General features: G+C 44.0%; 1 protein-coding gene across 2 annotated transcripts in view; it reads left to right on the top strand.

Annotated features, from left to right (window-relative positions):
• The window catches only part of HIP1R (huntingtin interacting protein 1 related), a 2,955,354-nt gene that overhangs the window by 1,311,775 nt on the left and 1,624,381 nt on the right, over positions 1 to 19,198 (top strand). For both annotated transcript variants that reach the window (XM_044068914.1, XM_044068915.1), the window contains exon 11: positions 3,669 to 3,806. In XM_044068914.1, coding sequence (XP_043924849.1) covers positions 3,669 to 3,806 — 138 coding nt within the window. The remainder of the gene's footprint in view (positions 1 to 3,668; positions 3,807 to 19,198) is intronic.

Below are 19,198 nucleotides of genomic sequence, written 5' to 3' on the forward strand. Positions count from 1 at the left end.
TGCATATCAATGTTCTGGAGATGAGGGCAGTGCTTCTAGTGTTGCAAGCTCTCCATGCCCTTCTTCCTCTAGGGACTATTGCAATTCAGACAGACAACATGTCAGTGGTCTGGTACATCAACAAACAGGGGGGCACCAGGTCTTTACCCCCTTTGCCGAGAGGCTATGAGAGTTTGGGAGTGGGCGATATCCACCAACCGTTTTCTGCTAGCAACGCACATCCCGGGTCGGTCCAATATTTTAGTGGACAAGCTGAGTCGAACTATCCTCTCACCTTACGAGTGGTCTCTGAACCCCTTGGTAGCAAAACAGATCTTCCTCAAATGGGGTCAACCTTGCTGCGATCTGTTTGCATCACCTTCGAACGCAAAGTGCAGTGAGTTTTTCGCTCTAATCCCTCCACCAGGGGAGAGCCGTAGAGATGCTCTAGTTCATGCTTGGCCATCCGGTCTTCTTTATGCTTATCCTCCTCTCCCGTTAATGACAAAATTCTTGCAGAAAGCTCGTCGGTTGGGGAGCAAGGTTATCCTCATAGCCCCATTCTGGCCTCATCAAACCTGGTTCCCATACCTGCGGTCTCATCTCATAGCTCCTCCTTGGATCTTAGATCCCATTCCGGATCTGATTTCTTATCCTTCGGGATTGAAACCTCCGAACCTGGATTGACCTCAAGCTTTCCGCTTGGTTGATCCAGTTCCGTTAGTGGCTAGGACTCCCGGCATCTCGTCCGCAGTTAAATCCATCCTGGTGGCGGCACATAAGCCTTCTACCAGTAAAGCCTACAACAGTAAATGGAAACGTTTTTCTGTCTGGGCCGGGCATAGGAATTTGGACCCCTTTACGGCTCCCATTCCAGCAGTACTTGAGTTCTTATCCCACATTTTTCATCAGGGGGCCAGTTCTTCAACGGTGAAGGTTCAAATGATGGCTATTTCCCACTTCCACATCGGAGACATTTTTGGTCCCTTAGCTTCCTCTAAGATCTGTAAGACCTTCTTGAAGGGCACTTTTCTTTTAAGACCTCCTGTCAAGAATGCGGTTCCCCCGTGGGACCTAACCTTAGTCCTCCAGGCTCTTACTGGCCCCCCCTTTGAGCCTGCAGCCTCGGTTGACTTAAAGTATTTGTCGTGGAAAACTGCCTTCTTGATTTCTATTACCTCAGCTAGAAGGTACCGGAGCTTCAGGCCCTTTGTACCAAACCTCCGTATCTTGTCTTTCATAAGGACAGAGTATCCCTCAGGACTAATCCTTCCTTTTTATCCAAAGTGGCTTCCGAGGCTAACATCAACCAATCCATTAATCTGCCTGTTTTCTTCCCTAACTACCAGAACAAAGGAGAGTACAGACTCCATTCATTAGATGTGCATAGACAGTTGCACTTTTATTTGCACAGAACAGCTGCCTCTTGTTAGTCGGAGCAGCTCTTTGTTTCCTTTGTTAAGCCATCCTTGGGTAAACCAGTAACAAAGGTGACTCTAGCTAGGTGGATATCTCACTGCATTTTGCTCACGTACAAAATTTCTGGTCGGCCAGAGCCCGTGGGGGTTCATGCTCATTCTACCCGTTCTATGGCTACCTCTGCTGCCTTTTGGTCAAGGGTATCCTTGGATGACATTTGTTCTGCGGCTACTTGGGCTTCCTCTCATGCCTTTATTTCACATTATAAATTAGATCTGATATCCAGAGGGAGGGCAGCCTTTGGCTCTGCAGTGCTACGGAATATTCTTCCTTGAGGACCTCCCAAGTATTTTGGTAGCTGGGGACTCTGTCCCACAGGTTGCTGATCAAATGAAGTTAACTACTTCAGATAAAGAAGTTATGTACTCACCATAACGTTCCATCTTAGTAGGTAAATTCATTTGTCAGCAACCGGCCCCCCCCTCCGCCCCCTAACCTGTAGTTCGTTACCTGAATAATTAAGTGATTCACTCCTGGTAGATATCAGGTTAGGATGTTCAGGTTTTGCTTGTTTTGGTGCTGTCTGATAATTGGGCAAACTCGATCTGAGGACTGGAGGGAGGTAGCAGGGTATTATGGGTAAGGGGGAGGAGCTTGGAGCTCGGATCTCTAACTTGGAAAGCTGCCGGCTCGGATCCGGGTCGGATACGATACCCACAGGTTGTTGACAAATGAAGTTACCTACTCAGATGGAACGTTATGGTGAGTACATAACAACTTTTTCATCTGCATTGTTTGGGTGTGGACATTTCATCCTGACTGCTATATTTATAAGTTTATAGGTAAATACTAAGCTGGCTGTCCTTGTCTGCTACTTTAAGCCTAGCCAATTTCCCATGGTGAGATTCAAACCCTATATCCTGTCTCTGTGAGTAAAACACCACAACTATAATGCCTTCTGCCTCCATTTAGAAAGCAGTCCTCTTGAGTAGGTGAGTTGGTGTTTTCCACTCACCCAGGCTTCCCTCACTGATTGTTCTAGTGCCCTGATCACTGATTGATGCTGGGATATCTGTGTTACGCTCAAGGCTTCATCCCTCTGTATCATGAAGATACCATTTTTTTGTTGATATTAACAGAATAATATGTATGCTGCTGCTGTTTTCTGCCTACTGCAGTTACCCAGCTAGCAACTGGCAGAGCTTGTAAGTTAGGTAGCCATATCCTTGAAGCCATGGCTTATGCCCACTACTTCCAGTTAATAATCCCTGCAGCTGCCCAAACATTGGCTTGATGCATTCTCCATTTTTCATTGATTTCTCCTTGGGGGAATTCTGTAGCAGTGTTGATGACCTTGGTGGGTATGTGATGCATATAGGCACACTGATCATGCTTAGTTTTATCTGTATAGGCTTTAAATGCAGCAATATAGCTACAGTTTTTGAACTGTTGGCAAATTTAAAGCTTCAGATACATTTGGGAGAATTAATTCAGCACTCTTAAATTTAAAAATCTAACTTGTCTGTGTGCTGTACGGCCCAGATGATTTGTGCACTAGAAAAGCTGGGCAATGGTGAGTTGAAGTGGTGAGTTGAGTGATGGCCACTCCTATAGGGAAGGGCATGGTGGTTCTGGTTGACTGACCAACACCATGCAAGCAGAGGCATGAATGGCACTTAAATAGCCAGTCCAAAGATGTGGGCTTGTTGATCCCGAACCAGTGATGGTAGCCCTCATCTTGTAATTGGGTGCATCTAGGTGCACACAGAGGATTGTAGGGTGCTTTACTGTGACACAGCTGCTCAAGTCAGCCACCAGGAACAGAGTTAGAGCCTCATTAGAAATGCCTTTCTTATCACAGTGCAGACAAGGACACAACCTCCAGAGCTACCCATGTAATGGTTCCCCTGTTCAACTCTCTCTGCCATGTTGGGGATAGACATTACAAGAGGGAGAAATCACTGAGCTTAAGACTGATAGGGGAAGGAGCTTTATAGTCAGTAGGCACGGAAGACAAAATACTAAAACTCTGAGGTGCCAGGGTTTTTGCTGTGTTTAACATCTTTTAAAATTTGTCTCCAGAGTTTCTCTTCACTTATTTTTTTTTTGTCCTAGCAATATAATGTCTTGCTTTTTCTTTGTTTTAATTTCATTTAGTCCTTCTGCAAATTAAATACTTATTAGAAGGTCTTCTTTGCCTTGTATATAGAATTGTGTGTCATATACAGCTGCTCTTACATTGTAAATTTTATTTTGTCTTTTGAATTTAGAGCCCACCAAATTTTCTCAAGGCTTCTGCCCTGGCTGAGCATGTCAAACCTGTAGTGGTCATTCCTGATGAGACACCTGAGGATGATGAGCCAGAAAGTCTGATCGAGATCAGTAAAGCTCCAGTGGTTGAACAGCAGGTAAAAATGCTGTCCTCTACCTTGGATTATGTTTAGCATCCATTTCTAATATATTTTTTAGATTCTTTTTTTACATAGTGACGACCAGTGAGAGGGAGGTAAGGCCGAAAACATGAGTCTACAAGGACACCTGCCATTCATGGAGAGAGTTTATGTGGGTGACTGCGTTGGGGGAGCAGAGTGCATTGGTCTGGGTGTGCATTACTGGATTTTCAAGTACGTTTTCTGTATACTTGCAAGTTAGTAAACTATCCTACAGTTTTAGCCTTTTGTATTTATATCATATCCCTTCTATTGCACTTTTTCCTTTGAAAGTCTTACTGCATAGATCCTTTTTGGATGTATACTGCAGGATCTTTCTTTCTTTATTTGTTTATTTATATATTTATTTTACTTTACCTGGAAGGTCCGACTGGGCATGGATCCCATTTTCAGCGGAGGCCCAAGGAGAAAAGCTTCATAAAGATTAGTACAGCACATACAGTAAATGCAATACGCATGTTAAAGTACAGTACAGAGTCAAAAGTTTAAGTACAGTTTCAAAGCCAAGAGAGGAGCAAAAAGTAAAAATACTATAAGGAGCACAATGTGTTACAATGAACAATACAGTTGAAAGGACGTTTTGTTCTGCCATTTGGTTCCATTCATTATTGGCTGGTACAGTTAGCACACATTGATTAAGACTATAGAAAGGAGTTGTTGCGAGCTTTCATAGAAGGTTGAAAGGACGTTTTGTTCAGCCATTTGGTTCCATTCATCATTGGCTGGTACAGTTAGCACACATTGATTAAGACTATAGAAAGGAGTTGTTGCGAGTTTTCATAGAAGGTTGAAAGGACGTTTTGTTCAGCCATTTGGTTCCATTCATCATTGGCTGGTACAGTTAGCACACATTGATTAAGACTATAGAAAGGAGTTGTTGCGAGCTTTCATAGAAGGTTGAAAGGACGTTTTGTTCTGCCATTTGGTACCATTCGTCATGGGCTGGTACAGTTAGCACACATTGATTAAGACTATAGAAAGGAGTTGTTGCGAGCTTTCATAGAAGGTTGAAAGGACGTTTTGTTCAGCCATTTGGTTCCATTCATCATTGGCTGGTACAGTTAGCACACATTGATTAAGACTATAGAAAGGAGTTGTTGCGAGCTTTCATAGAAGGTTGAAAGGATGTTTTTTTCAGCCATTTGGTACCATTCATCATTGGCTGGCACAGTTAGAACACATTGATTAAGACTATAGAAAGGAGTTGATGTTTATCGTGTTACCCTGCTGCACTCATCACACTTGGGTTAACCTGCCATCAGGCGGTCCTGCAGTCGGCCTGAGTTCCAAAGTCTTGGTCCGGCGTCGGTTGCTGTCGCTTCTTCCCTGACGTCAGTATGCCAGGGGTATATAAGAGGCATCTGACGCCATTTTCTTGAGTCTTTCTTGCCGTGCGGTGCCCGAAGCAGAAGCAGTTCGCAAGTGCCAGTCGGCCGACACCTGAGATTTTCTAATCGAATTTCAGTCCAAAGTCTTCAATAAAGCTAAGTACCCCGTTGGGGAACCTTTTCTTGCCTCAGTCCGATGTCAGAAAAAGTTAACAATTGTATTTCTTGTGGGAAGCAAATACCTCATAAGGACTTCCATTCTTAATGTATTCCTTGCCTAGGCCCAGACCACAACGTCACAGGTTGTCGGTTTTGTGCTAGGTTTAATAAACGAACTATCAAACGCCATTTTCACTTTGCACGACATTACTTTGGTAGGAAATTTAATTATATCATGACGTCGGAGCAGCTGACGACCGGCATGCATAAAAAATGCAAGGATAAGGACAGGCAGCCTAGGAACAAGCCAGACTCCGAGGCCTCTGCTGGGCCTGTCGCCAGTTCTCCGGTTTTCAGAAAGGCGCCTACGCAGCCCCTGATGACCGCAGAATTGGAACCCCAGACAGCTGCGGATTCTCAAGCGGAGTGTACTAGACCATCGCAGCCATCTTCATTAGGCCCTTCTGACACCGGAGCAGGAGATCCCGGTGCAGTAGAAATACCTTCGTTTGCAGAAGGTGTCTTCATATCGACTACACTCACCATTAAATCTTATGCTAAGCTTAAAACTCCATTAAAACCAAAAAAGACTGTACGTCAGTCTACAGTTCAAGGCCCCACACCTAAGAAACAGATGCTTAAGATGGCTGAAGATTTGATTACCCTAATCAGGGGTTCCCATCCCCCTCCAGATAAAAGACCAAGACAAGAGGAGGATTATGCTTCCTCTGACCAGGTTTCAATTTCCTCAGATTCTTCTGAGGAACAGGATTACACTTTTCCCCTTATGAAGACTCTGATGCTGAAGACTGTATTCCCTCAGCATCTCCCCCTGAAGACTACTCCTTTGGGGAAACTTTACATACCATGAGGGAATATTTCCACTGGGAAGGCCAGGACTACTCTGATTCTAAGAAAAGGCTCCGAGAGTTCCTTTTACTTCCCCAGCACAGACCACTTGCTATCCCTCCAGTTTTAGACATTGTGGATGATGTTTACTTGGAGTCTAGTCTAAATCCAGACTCTCTACCTCCTGCTCCAGCCAAACCAGACAGATATAGAGTACCTGACTCACACAAATTCCTTTGTAAAAGCCCTGTGGCTGACCCAGAAACAATTTCCCAGGGTCCCAAAGGGGCTAAAGCTTCTATGGCTAAAAGTCCTGTGCCCTCTGAAAGGGATTCCAGAGCCCTAGATAGATGGGGAAAGAAGATATACACCTCAGCTACTCTGGCTATGAGAGCATTAAATTGTCAGTTTCACATGCTGAAATATCAGCAATTCCTAATGTCTCAATTAAAACAAAAAATGAGCACACATTCTGAACAGTCTGAATTCAAGGAAATGCAGGGATCTGTTGCATGCAGCTGAACAGGTGGGCAAACATACTTTACAATGCGCATTTGATTCATTGGAAGCTTCCTGTAGAGCAGCTGTTACTGGCTCTGTCATACGTAGACATGCTTTGTTAAAAGAACAAACCCTTCCTGATCATGTTAAAGCAAAATTATTGGATGCACTTTTACAGCAGGATGTATTATTTAGTGTCAAAGCAGAAGAGGTTTTAAAGAAAATGGAGGATAAGGCAAAGTCTATGCAGACGGTCAAGGATTTTTTACAGGTACAACCCCCTCGTTTCAGCAGAAATTGGCCAACAAAAAACTGGTCCTTTCCAGCTTCAGACAGATCACAGAGGGGCAAGTACAGACGCCCAAGGGGCAGAGGTCAGTCACAAGGCCCTTACAAACCTCACCAATGGAGTACTGCTACCCAGAAAGGAGGAGAAGACAGGCCCCAAGCTAGCAGAAGACACAAACAACGACTCAATCCTCAAACTACCAAGCAAATCTCTCTTGGCAGCTCCCTTGGGAGGAAAATTAGCACTTTTTGCAGACAACTGGTACATCATCACAAAAGACAAATGGGTCCTAGACATTGTCTCACAAGAATACAGATTCCACTTTCATACCTTGCCAAGGATAAAAGGAATGCCAAACCTGCCACCAAATCAAAGGTCAGAGGCACAAAAACAAATTACAGCTCTCATGGACATGAGAGCCATTCAACAGGTACCTACACAGGAGCAAGGACAAGGATTTTGCTCAAGACTCTTTCTAGTCCCAAGAAAAGACAAAAAGCATGGAGACCCATTCTGGATCTTTCAATTCTGAACACCTATCTACAAGTACCAAAATTCAAGATGCTAACACTACAGCAGCTTCTTCCCATGCTGGGCAAGAATGCTTGGCTAGTAATGTTGAACCTCAAGGAGGCATACCTGCATGTCCCTGTCAGACAAAATTGCAGAAGATACCTCCGCTTTATTGCAGGTTCAACCCATTATCAATTCTCTGCACTGCCCTTTGGCTTATCTACTGCGCCCAGGGTCTTCACAAAATGCCTGGCACCAGTAATTGCATACGTCAGACAAAGAGGAATTCAAATATACCCATACCTGGACGACTGCCTTATTCAAGCAGAAAGCAAGGACATTATTTTAAAGCATCTGGCATTTGTCAAACACCTTCTAAGTTGCCTAGGGTACACAGTAAACGAAAAGAAATCAAAACTAGTACCCTCACAAAACATAATGTTCCTGGGTGCCAGCTTGAATACAATGGCCCAGATGGCTTATCTCACGCCAGACCAGCAACAACAGCTGACTCAGTACTTCAAAATAATGGCAACAAAGACCCAACTCCCTGCAAGAAAAATTCTGCAGGCCTTGGGATTCATGGCATCTTGCATACTACTAATACCATTTGCAAAACTGCATATGAGGAAATTACAATGGTACCTGAAAAGCGTATGGACTCAGCACAGCCACAGCTTGGAAACAATGATACCACTCATTATCTGCCTTCAACAGGAGTTTCTATGGTGGGCACAGGCATATCACCTCAACAAGGGTCAGCCTTTCATCGTACCCACAGACTATGACAACAGATGCATCGGACTATGCCTGGGGAGCACACATGGCAGGACAGTGTATTCAAGGCAAATGGACTACAGATCAAAGGCATCTGCATATCAATCAAAAAGAAATGCTGGCAGTACAGAATGCCCTAACAGCTTTCAAGGACTTCTTAACCCAGGACAACTAATAATAAAGACGGACAATACTACAGTAATGTGGTACATAAGCAAGAGGGCACACATTCCTACCCTCTATGCAGGCAAGCAATGACCTTGTGGAACACAGCACGGTCTTACCAGTTTCAATTACAACCACAATTCCTGCCAGGAAAGAAAAACACATTGGCAGACGACCTAAGCAGAAACATCATGGATCCCCACGAGTGGAAACTAGATCCACAAGTATTTGCAGTGATAACTCAGAAATGGGGACGCCCAGACATAGATCTGTTTGCCAACCCCCAAAACTACCAACTTCAAAAATTTTGCACAAGGACATTCCATCCACAAGCTTGGAAAGTGGACGCCCTCTCATTCAGTTGGAAAACATTAACAGTGTATGCCTTTCCTCCACTGTCTCTTCTAGCAAAGGTACTGCTGAAAGTCAGATTAGAGAGGCCACAAATGATAGTCATTGCACCAGACTGGCCATGCCAGCACTGGTATCCAATTCTAAGGAACATGGCCCACGGCCCACCATGGATTTTACCATAAATTTCTCACCTGCTCACCCAGCGAGACAATCAGATTCTACACTGCCAGCTCAAGACTTTAAACCTGGCTGCATAGCAAATTACCTAAACAACCAGCCAACACCTCTATCCAAAGCTGTTAATGGATGTCATTCTGGAGGCCAGGAGGCCCAGCACCAGGAAACCCTATTCAGACAAATGGAAAAGATTTTGCGCCTGGAACCAGGCTAAAGGCCAAAATCCCCTTGATCCAAACATTCCACAGATTCTACAATATTTAACTGAGATGTTGCACAAAGGACTTTCCTTTTCATCTATTAAGATCCACGCCTCAGCAATTTCAGCTCATTACAACACGGATCCTCCTTTATTTTCACATCCACTCCTAAGGCAGTACCTCATAGGGGCTAAGAACATAAGACCGCCCAGGAGAGCACCAACACCTACTTGGGATCTCAACTTTGTTCTGGAAAAGCTTACACTGCCGCCCTTTGAACCAGCTTTTTCAGCTGATTTAAAATTTCTTTCATGGAAAACTGCCCTGCTACTAGAAATAACTTCAGCTAGAAGAGTCTCAGAGCTACAGGCACTAATGGCAGTGGAGCCTTTCCTCATTTTTCATCAAGACAGAGTCTCTCTACGAACTAACTCTTCCTTTATGCCAAAGGTGGTATCCAGTGTGGCCCTAAACCAAACCATTCATTTGCCCACCTTCTTCACAAATCCCCAGAACAAAGGAGAAAGACTCCTGCACTCTTTGGACATTCCCAGACAATTACGTTACTACTTGGATAAAACTAAGGCTTTCAGAAAAACTGACCAGCTCTTTGTAGCCTATGCTGCAGGATCACAAGGAAAAGCCATCTCAAAACTGACCATTTCAAAATGGATAGGACATTGCATATGTTTCTGCTACACGCATCATGGGAAACCGGTACCTGCTAACATTAGGTCCCACTCCACCAGGGCTACAGCTACATCAGCAGCCTTTCTCAGGGGGGTGCCAACCAAGGATATTCTGGAAGTTGCAACTTGGAGTTCAGTGCATACCTTCACCAAACACTATCACTTACCTCTATATTCTAAGAATAGAGCTGGTTTTGCCACTGCAGTTTTGCAGGGCCTACTAGCTTCTTCTAACCCTGTTTAACTCCACCACCCATCCTTAGCTTTGGGATTCAACCCAAGTGTGATGACTGCAGCAGGGTAACACGATGAACATAGTACAGTTTTGTAACTACCATAAATGTAGATGTTCGAGTGTTCACCCTGCTGCAGTCCAGGTTACCCTCCCTCCATCCCCTCTGAACTAGCTGGACTTATCTATACCACTCTATCCTATACAACCTCTGTGGTGTATTTGCTTGTGCCTGAAGGTATTGTTTTATTTTTATATGTACTTTTTTATATAACAATATATATATATATATATATATATATATATATATATATATATATATATATATATATATATATTGCCTACCTATTGGGGGCACCTGACATCTGGGGCAAGAAAAACTGAAGAAAATGGCGTTGGATGCCTCTTATATACCCCTGGCGCACTGACGTCAGGGAAGAAGCGACAGCAACTGACACCGGACCAAGACTTTGGAACTTAGGCCGACTGCGGGACTGCCTGACGGCAGGATAACCCAAGTGTGATGACTGCAGCAGGGTGAACACTCGAACATCTACATTTATGGTAGATACAAAACTGTACTTTGCGAGCTTTCATAGAAGGTTGAAAGGACGTTTTGTTCAGCCATTTGGTTCCATTCATCATTGGCTGGTACAGTTAGCACACATTGATTAAAACTATAGAAAGGAGTTGTTGCAAGCTTTCATAGAAGGTTGAAAGGATGTTTTGTTCAGCCATTTGGTACCATTCATCATTGGCTGGTACAGTTAGCACACATTGATTAAGACTATAGAAAGGAGTTGTTGCAATCTTTCATAGAAGGTTGAAAGGACGTTTTGTTCAGCCATTTGGTTCCATTCATCATTGGCTGGTACAGTTAGCACACATTGATTAAGACTGTAGAAAGGAGTTGTTGCGAGCTTTCATAGAAGGTTGAAAGGACGTTTTGTTCAACCATTTGGTTCCATTCATCATTGGCTGGTACAGTTAGCACACATTGATTAAGACTATAGAAAGGAGTTGTTGCGAGCTTTCATAGAAGGTTGAAAGGACGTTTTGTTCAGCCATTTGGTTCCAGTCATCATTGGCTGGTACAGTTAGCACACATTGATTAAGACTGTAGAAAGGAGTTGTTGCGAGCTTTCATAGAGGGTTGAAAGGACGTTTTGTTCAGCCATTTGGTTCCATTCATCATTGGCTGGTACAGTTAGCACACATTAAGACTATAGAAAGGAGTTGTTGCGAGCTTTCATAGAAGGTTGAAAGGACGTTTTGTTCCGCCATTTGGTTCCATTCATCATTGGCTGGTACAGTTAGCACACATTGATTAAGACTATAGAAAGGAGTTGTTGCGAGCTTTCATAGAAGGTTGAAAGGACGTTTTGTTCAGCCATTTGGTTCCATTCATCATTGGCTGGTACAGTTAGCACACATTGATTAAGACTATAAAAAGGAGTTGTTGCGAGCTTGCATAGAAGGTTGAAGTACGATACGATCTAATTAAGTGAAGCTACCCACTGTCAGAACACTTGCATAACCAAGAACTATGTAAGTTGGACCAGAGCAGTTTTTTTAAATTATTTTTGCTTTCATTGGTCCTAATATGTACAGAGACGGTATTCTATGGTTTTGCAACAGAAATGGAAAGCAAGGAGTGCTCAGAGGTATTGTTGCTTTTGCCTATGTCAGCCAGTGCTTTATTGGTGGATCTTAATAGGCATTTCTTAGAGTCGGTATTAAGCAGACCATGAAGAGCAGGAACTCTTTCGGGATAGTATAGAATCTGGTCAGCTGTTGTAAGCTGGTTATATGTGAGCAGGTTGAGTAATTCTAGCCAGGATAGTTGTTTGATTGCTGTGATGTGCCCTAAAGGGTGAGTCAGTAGCAAACCTAGCTGTTTCATTGTAGCAGGTGTTTAGTTTGTTAAAGTCTGCTTTGTTTAGGTTGATGAGTATGGGGGAGGCATAGAGGAGTGTGGGTAGTAGGTGGGTTCTTGCAATGGTGGCTTTGCTGTCATTGGTGAGGTACTTTTTGCATGTATGTAAAGTTCCGAGTTTTTTATGGACTTTCTTTATTGTCTATGCAATGTGCATATCGAATTTCATGTGGTGATCTATGATAACCCCTAGAAGGTTGGTGTGTTGGACAGGTGAGATAGAGGTTTTATTAGCTAAGAATACTGTGAATAGTGGTATGGGGTCTAAGGCTGTAGTGGGATAGAATATCATTAGCTGTGTTTTGTTGGGGTTAAGTGTTAGTTGACAGTTGGCTAACCAGGTTTCAACAGCAATAAAGGACTCTTGTGTCAATTCCTGCAGTTGAGGGATTGATAGGGCAGAGTAGATTAGAGTGGAATCATTGGCTTACTGGACTAGAGTGCTGTGCCAGGTAGCTTTGTGGAGTTGGTTGTTTAATATGTTGAAAAGAATGGGGTCCAAGAATGGATCTTTGGGGGACCTCTAGGGTGGCAGGAGGGGAGGTGAGGAGTTTTGCCATTGTACTACTTGTTGGCAGTTGGTTAGATGGTCTTGAAACCATCCTAGTGTAGAGTTGCTGAGATTAAGATTGGAGAGAGCAGAAAGGAGTTTGGGACGGGAAAAAGTATCAAAGGACTTGGATCTAGGAATACAGTGGATACTAATAAGGGCTGTGGTAGCACTGTGAGTGGGGCGGAATCCATGCCGAATGTTGGTTACCAGTTTATTATAGTGAGGAGATAGTGTATTATTTGGGAATGTATACATTTTTCAAGGATTTTGGATAAGGGGAAAGAATGGCAATTGGAAGGTAATTAGATAGTTCCGCAGCACTACCTCCTTTGTGGAATGGTATAGTATGTGAAATTTTCCACAGAGAAGGAACACATTGTTCTGCTAGAGCGGTTAATGAGCATGGAGACTGGGTAAGAGATGGCTTTGGCTGCGATCTTTAGATATTCTGCAGGTAATTTGTTGGTGGCTAGGGTTGTGGGTTTAAGCCTATTTAGGTATTTATATATCATGCTAGTTGGGACAGGCTGTAAGGAGAAGAGGATGTTCATCGTGTTTCACTGTTGCAGTCATGACTGTAGGGTTCTCCCCTGCCGGCAGGCAGCCCTCGGTCGGCCAGAATCCCAAAGTCTGGGTCCGGCGTCGGCTGTTCAACCATGCTCCCTGACGTCAGAGCGCCAGGAGTATAAAGCTGACAGCCGACGCCATCTTCCCCAGTCTTTCTTGCCATGCGGTGATAGCAGTTCGCAAGTGCCGGTCGGCTGTCTCCTGACGAATTTTACTGATATACTTCGGTCCGAAGATTTTCTTCTCCACTCACAGCTAAGTACCCCGTTGGGGAAACTTTTTTCTTGCTCCACTCCAATGTCAGAAAAAGTTAATAATTGTATTTCATGTGGGAAGCAAATACCTCATAAGGATTTTCATTCTTACTGTATTCCTTGCTTGGGCCCTGACCACGACGTAGCTAGTTGTCGGTTTTGTGCTAGATTCAATCAACGTACAATTAAGCGAAGGTACGATTTTGCTTTTCATTACTTCAGTAGGCGCTTTAACTACAAAATGTCGTCGGATACAGTCCCGTCTACCAGAGTTCACAAGCGTCGGAAGGATAAAGACAGGCCTCCGAGGTCCAAATCTGATGATAGCGCACAAGCGGAGCCAGCTTCAGGTCCGGCCGTCTTCAGTGAGGCGCTTTTGCAGCCCCTGTCGTCGGCCATTTCAGAACCGACGGCCGAAACGGACTCTCATGAGGAGCCAACCAGGCCTTTAAATATTTCTGTTGCAGGACCTTCGGACAATGCTCCTTCGGATGGGTCCGGAGCCGCTGTGCAGGTACCGGCTTCCGAAGGGGTTTTCAGGCCTACTCAGCTACTAATAAAGGCAAAGACAAAGGCAAAGACTCCTTCAAAATCAAAGACTTCAACACAGGCCTCTTCTGAACCGGCTCCTAAGTCACAGAAATAGTTACTCAAGATGACAGAGGATTTAATTACTATGATTAGGGGTTCTCATCCCCCTCCAGAAAAAAGGCCAAGGCAGGATGTTTCTTATGATTCCTCTGATCAAGCTTCTGTTTCCTCAGTTTCTTCTAATGATCAGGAATATTCTTTCCCCCCTTATGAGGATTCTGATGCTGAAGAATCCATTCCTTCTGCTTCTCCCCCTGAGGATTTCTCTTTTGGGGAAACTTTGCATGAAATGAGGGAACATTTCCATTGGGAAGGACAGGAGTTTTCGGAATCCAAGAAAAGACTGAGGGAATTTCTTCTTCTTCCCCAACATAGACTCCTGGCTATTCCTCCTGTTTTGGATATTGTGGATGATGCCTTTTCGGAGGCTAACTTAACCCCTGACTCTTTTCCTCCTGCTCCTGTTAAGCCTGATAGATATTACAGGGTTCCTGACTCCCATCAGTTTTTATACAAGAACCCTTCTGCTGACCCTGAAACCATTTCTCAGGGTCCCAAGGGAGTTAAGGCCGCTTCTGCCAAAAATCCCATTCCTACTGAAAAGGATTCTCGATCCTTAGAAAGATGGGGCAAAAAGGTGTACACTTCTGCTACATTGTCCATTAGGGCTTTAAACTGTCAGTTTCATATGTTTAAATACCAGCAGTTTCTATTGTCTGTCTTAAAACAGAAGCTTACTTCCATTTCTGCCTGTGCAGATGATAAGGAATTACATGACTTATTGCACGCCACTGAACAAGTTGGGAAGCATGGGTTACACTGTGGATTTGATGCCTTGGAGGCTTCCTGTAGGGCTGCGGCCTCTGGCACAGTCATTAGAAGGCATGCATGGTTAAAGGAACAAAATTTACCTGAACAAATAAAGGCTAAATTATTGGATGATCCTGTTCAGCATAATGTTTTGTTTGGATCTAAAGCTGAAGAGGTAATTAAAAAGATGGAGGATAAGGCGAAATCCGTGCAAACAGTTAAAGATTTCTTACAAGTACAGCCTCCTAGATTTAGCAGGAATTGGCCTTCTAAAAATTGGTCCTTTCCCGCTTCTGACAGGCCTCAGAGGGGTAGATATAGACGTTCCAGAGGGAGGCCTCAAACGCAAGCTGCTTATAGACCAAGACAGTGGACTGCTTCCACCCCTAGGGGAGGAGAGGACAGGCCACAATCTCAAAGGAAACAAACTCAATGACTCCCTCTGTTGGGCTACAGGAACTTCTTGCCTGGAAGCCCCTCTCGGAGGAAAACTCTCTTTTTTATCAAAATTGGACTCAAATCACCCAAGACAAATGGGTTTTGGATGTGGTTTTAAGGGGTTACAAATTCCATTTTCATACCTTGCCAAGGCCAAGCGGATGGCCAGACCTTCCAAGGCATCAATGGACGGAGGCCTTAAACCAGGTGGAAGCTCTTTTGGCTATGAATGCCATAGAACTGGTTCCTCTTTCAGAGATGGGAAAAGGTTTTTATTCAAGGCTTTTTCTAGTCCCAAGGAAGCAAAACTCATGGAGACCCATTCTGGATCTGTCGGTCTTGAACACCTTTCTAGAGATTCCAAAATTCAAGATGCTTACTCTACAGCAGCTACTTCCCATGCTGTCCAAAAATGCATGGATGGTAACTTTGGATTTAAAGGAGGCATATTTACACATTCCCATCAGGCAGGATCGCAGAAAATACCTCGGGTTCAAAGCCGGATCGAGGCACTTTCAATTCTCTGCGCTGCCCTTTGGATTATCTACTGCGCCCAGGGTCTTCACCAAATGCCTGGCTCCAGTAGTAGCTTACTGCAGACTCAAGGGAATTCAAATTTACCCTTATCTGGACGATTGTCTAATTCAGGCAGACAGCAAGGATGTCTTACTCCAGCATCTAGAATTTGTACAGGACCTCCTCAAGTTCCTGGGATTCTCTGTAAACTTAAAAAAGTCAAATTTGGCACCATCACAACAGATAACTTTTCTGGGTGCGCTTCTAAACACCACAACCCAGATGGCATTTCTGACATCCGAAAAACAGTTACAGCTGGCTTCAACTTTCAGAACCTTGGCAACTTTAACTCCTCTATCTGCAAGGAAATTCCTGCAGGCTTTGGGTTACATGGCCTCCTGCATCCTTCTCGTACCATATGCAAGACTACACATGAGGAAAATACAGTGGTACCTAAAAAGTGTATGGTCTCAGCATTGCCACAGTTTAGACATACTGATCTCCGTCCTTCCTTGCCTTCAAAAGGAATTTCTTTGGTGGTCCAGGGCATGTGCTCTAAACAAAGGGAAGCCCTTCCGTCTGCCTCCTGCCTCTCAGATTCTAACCACGGACGCCTCAGATTATGCTTGGGGAGCCCATTTTCTGGGCAATTGTTTGCAGGGCCTTTGGACAAAGGATCAGAAGCACCTACGTATCAATTTAAAGGAAATGTTAGCCGTTCAGAAAGCTCTATTGGCCTTCAGGAATCTTTTACAACCAGGACAACTGTTAATACAGACAGAAAACACCACAGTTATGTGGTACATAAACAAGCAAGGGGGATCTCATTCCTACCCCCTTTGCAGACTAGCCATGGATCTATGGAACACAGCTCTAGCTTGCAATCTGGATCTTCAAGCTCAGTTCCTACCAGGGAAACAAAATTTCCTGGCAGACAGTCTGAGCAGAAATCTTTCGGATCCACACGAGTGGATGCTGGACACCAAAATATTCAGGATGATAACAGCAGTCTGGGGATGTCCTCACATAGACCTCTTTGCATCCCATCTAAATCATCAACTACAGAATTTTTGCACCGGGACTTTCCACAGGGAAGCTTGGAAAGTGGACGCTCTGTCATTCAGCTGGAGGAACCTCTCGGGATATGCCTTTCCGCCTCTTCCTCTTCTTCCACGGGTTTTATTGAAGATAAAACAGGACAAGCCCAAGAGGATAATCTTGCTGGCTCCAAATTGGCCTCGGCAGTTTTGGTATCCAACTCTAAAAAAAACTATGCCTGGAGCCCCCTTGGGTTTTACCTCTGTCTCCGAACCTTCTGTCCCAACATCAGGGTCAGGTTCTACACTCTCATGTCAGAACTCTCAGCTTGGCAGCCTGGTTAATCCAGGGCCTTTGATTTCTTCTTTACTACCCAAGCAGGTTATGGATGTCATTTTAGAAGGCAGACGTCCTAGCACTAGAAAATCTTATGCAGGAAAATGGAAAAGATTTTGTTCCTGGATGCAGGCTCAGGATTCTGATCCTCTTCTTCCTAACATTACTTTAATTTTACTTTATTGGACAGATGTCTTACATAAGAGTCTTTCTTTCTCCTCCATTAAGTTACATGCCTCCGCTATTTCTGCTCATTATAATACAGACCCTCACATCTTTTCCCACCAGCTCATGCGACAGTTTCTCAGAGGAGCTAAGAACGTAAGACCTCCTAGATCTCCTCCTATTCCTGCTTGGGATCTCAGTTATGTTTTGGAAAAACTAACCTTGCCTCCTTTTGAGCCTGGTGCCTCTTCTGACATCAAGTTTTTATCTTGGAAGACAGCCATCCTGTTAGCCCTAACCTCTGCCAGGAGAGTTTCAGAGTTACAAGCTCTTATGGCTGTGGAACCTTATATTATTTTTCATCAAGACATGGTATCTTTGAGGACTAATCCTACCTTCATGCCTAAGGTGGTTTCCAAGGTGGCTCTAAATCAAACTATTCACTTGCCAACCTTTTTCCCCACTCTTCAAAATAAAGGGGAAAGGATCTTACATTCCTTGGATGTACACAGACAGCTACGTTTTTACCTGAACAGAACCAAGGACATCAGAAAATTAGATCAAGTGTTTGTTTCTTATGCTTCAAGTTCCCAAGGTAAAGCCATTTCAAAACAGACCATTTCTAAATGGATTGCTCATGGAATCAGATTTTGTTATTCTCACCATGGAAAGCAAATCCCAGGGTGTATTCGGACTCATTCCACCAGAGCTGCTGCCACTTCTGCTGCCTTCCTCAGGGGAGTTCCTACCAAGAACATTTTGGAAGCTGCAACTTGGAGTTCAGTGCATACGTTTTCCAAGCACTACAATCTACCTCTCTACTCTAAGTCTAGGGCAGACTTTGCCTCTGCAGTCTTGCAGGGCCTTTTAGCCGCCCCTTCCTCTTTATGACCACCTCCCTTTCTTTCAGCTTTGGGATTCTACCCTACAGTCATGACTGCAACAGTGAAACACGATGAACATAGTACAGTTGTGTACACCTACCATAAATGTAGATGTTCGAGTGTCTTCACTGTTGCAGTCTGCTCCTCCCTCCTGTCCCCTCTTATTTTTACTTTTGTGTGGTTCCTTTTTTCACCATTCTTCTGAGGTGTATTTGCAAAGATTATGGGACCTTTTTTATTTTGGGACTCCTGACATCTGGGGCAAGAAAAACTGGAGAAGATGGCGTCGGCTGTCAGCTTTATACTCCTGGTGCTCTGACATCAGGGAGCATGGTTGAACAGCCGACGCCGGATCCAGACTTTGGGATTCTGGCCGACCGAGGGCTGCTTGCCGGCAGGGGAGAACCCTACAGTCATGACTGCAACAGTGAAGACACTCGAACATCTACATTTATGGTAGGTGTACACAACTGTACTTTTTGGTCTGCTGGTACGGAAGTTAGGTTTGGATGTGAAGTGGGAGAAATATTATTGGTGAGGACTAGGATGGATTTGGTGAAATGTCCATTGAACTGTGTGGCAATGTTATTGATGGTGGAGTACTGGTCTTTTCCTGGTTGTAGGATTTTATTAATGGCAGTCCGGAATTTTTGTGGGTTATTTTTGTGTTTGATTTGAATGGCTAGATAGTGGTTCCTTTTGTCTGTCCTAATTTGTTTTTTAGCTTTGTTCCCATGCTTTATCTCTTTGATCTGATGTTGTTAATCTTCATTCATTCCTTACTGATGGATGTCTGCTCCATCCTTGGAACTGAGTCATCCTAGTAATAAGCTTGTGCCAGCCAAAAAACTCTCGAGCTAAGCTTTTACCTACAATGCCCCTCTCCCTGTTACCTCAGATCTCGTTTGCCACGTAGCCATAAAGCTGTGTCAAGCCAGCTCTCAGCTAAGTACTTTGTGTTTTTGATATAAAAGTCTGCTTTTTGTATTTGTTGGCCTTAATTTTCACTCTGAACTTCTTTACTGAATC

The sequence above is a fragment of the Protopterus annectens genome, chromosome 4.part0 (assembly GCF_019279795.1).
Source record: "Protopterus annectens isolate FY-2018-M chromosome 4.part0, PAN1.0, whole genome shotgun sequence".
Classification (NCBI taxonomy): Eukaryota; Metazoa; Chordata; order Ceratodontiformes; family Protopteridae; genus Protopterus; species Protopterus annectens.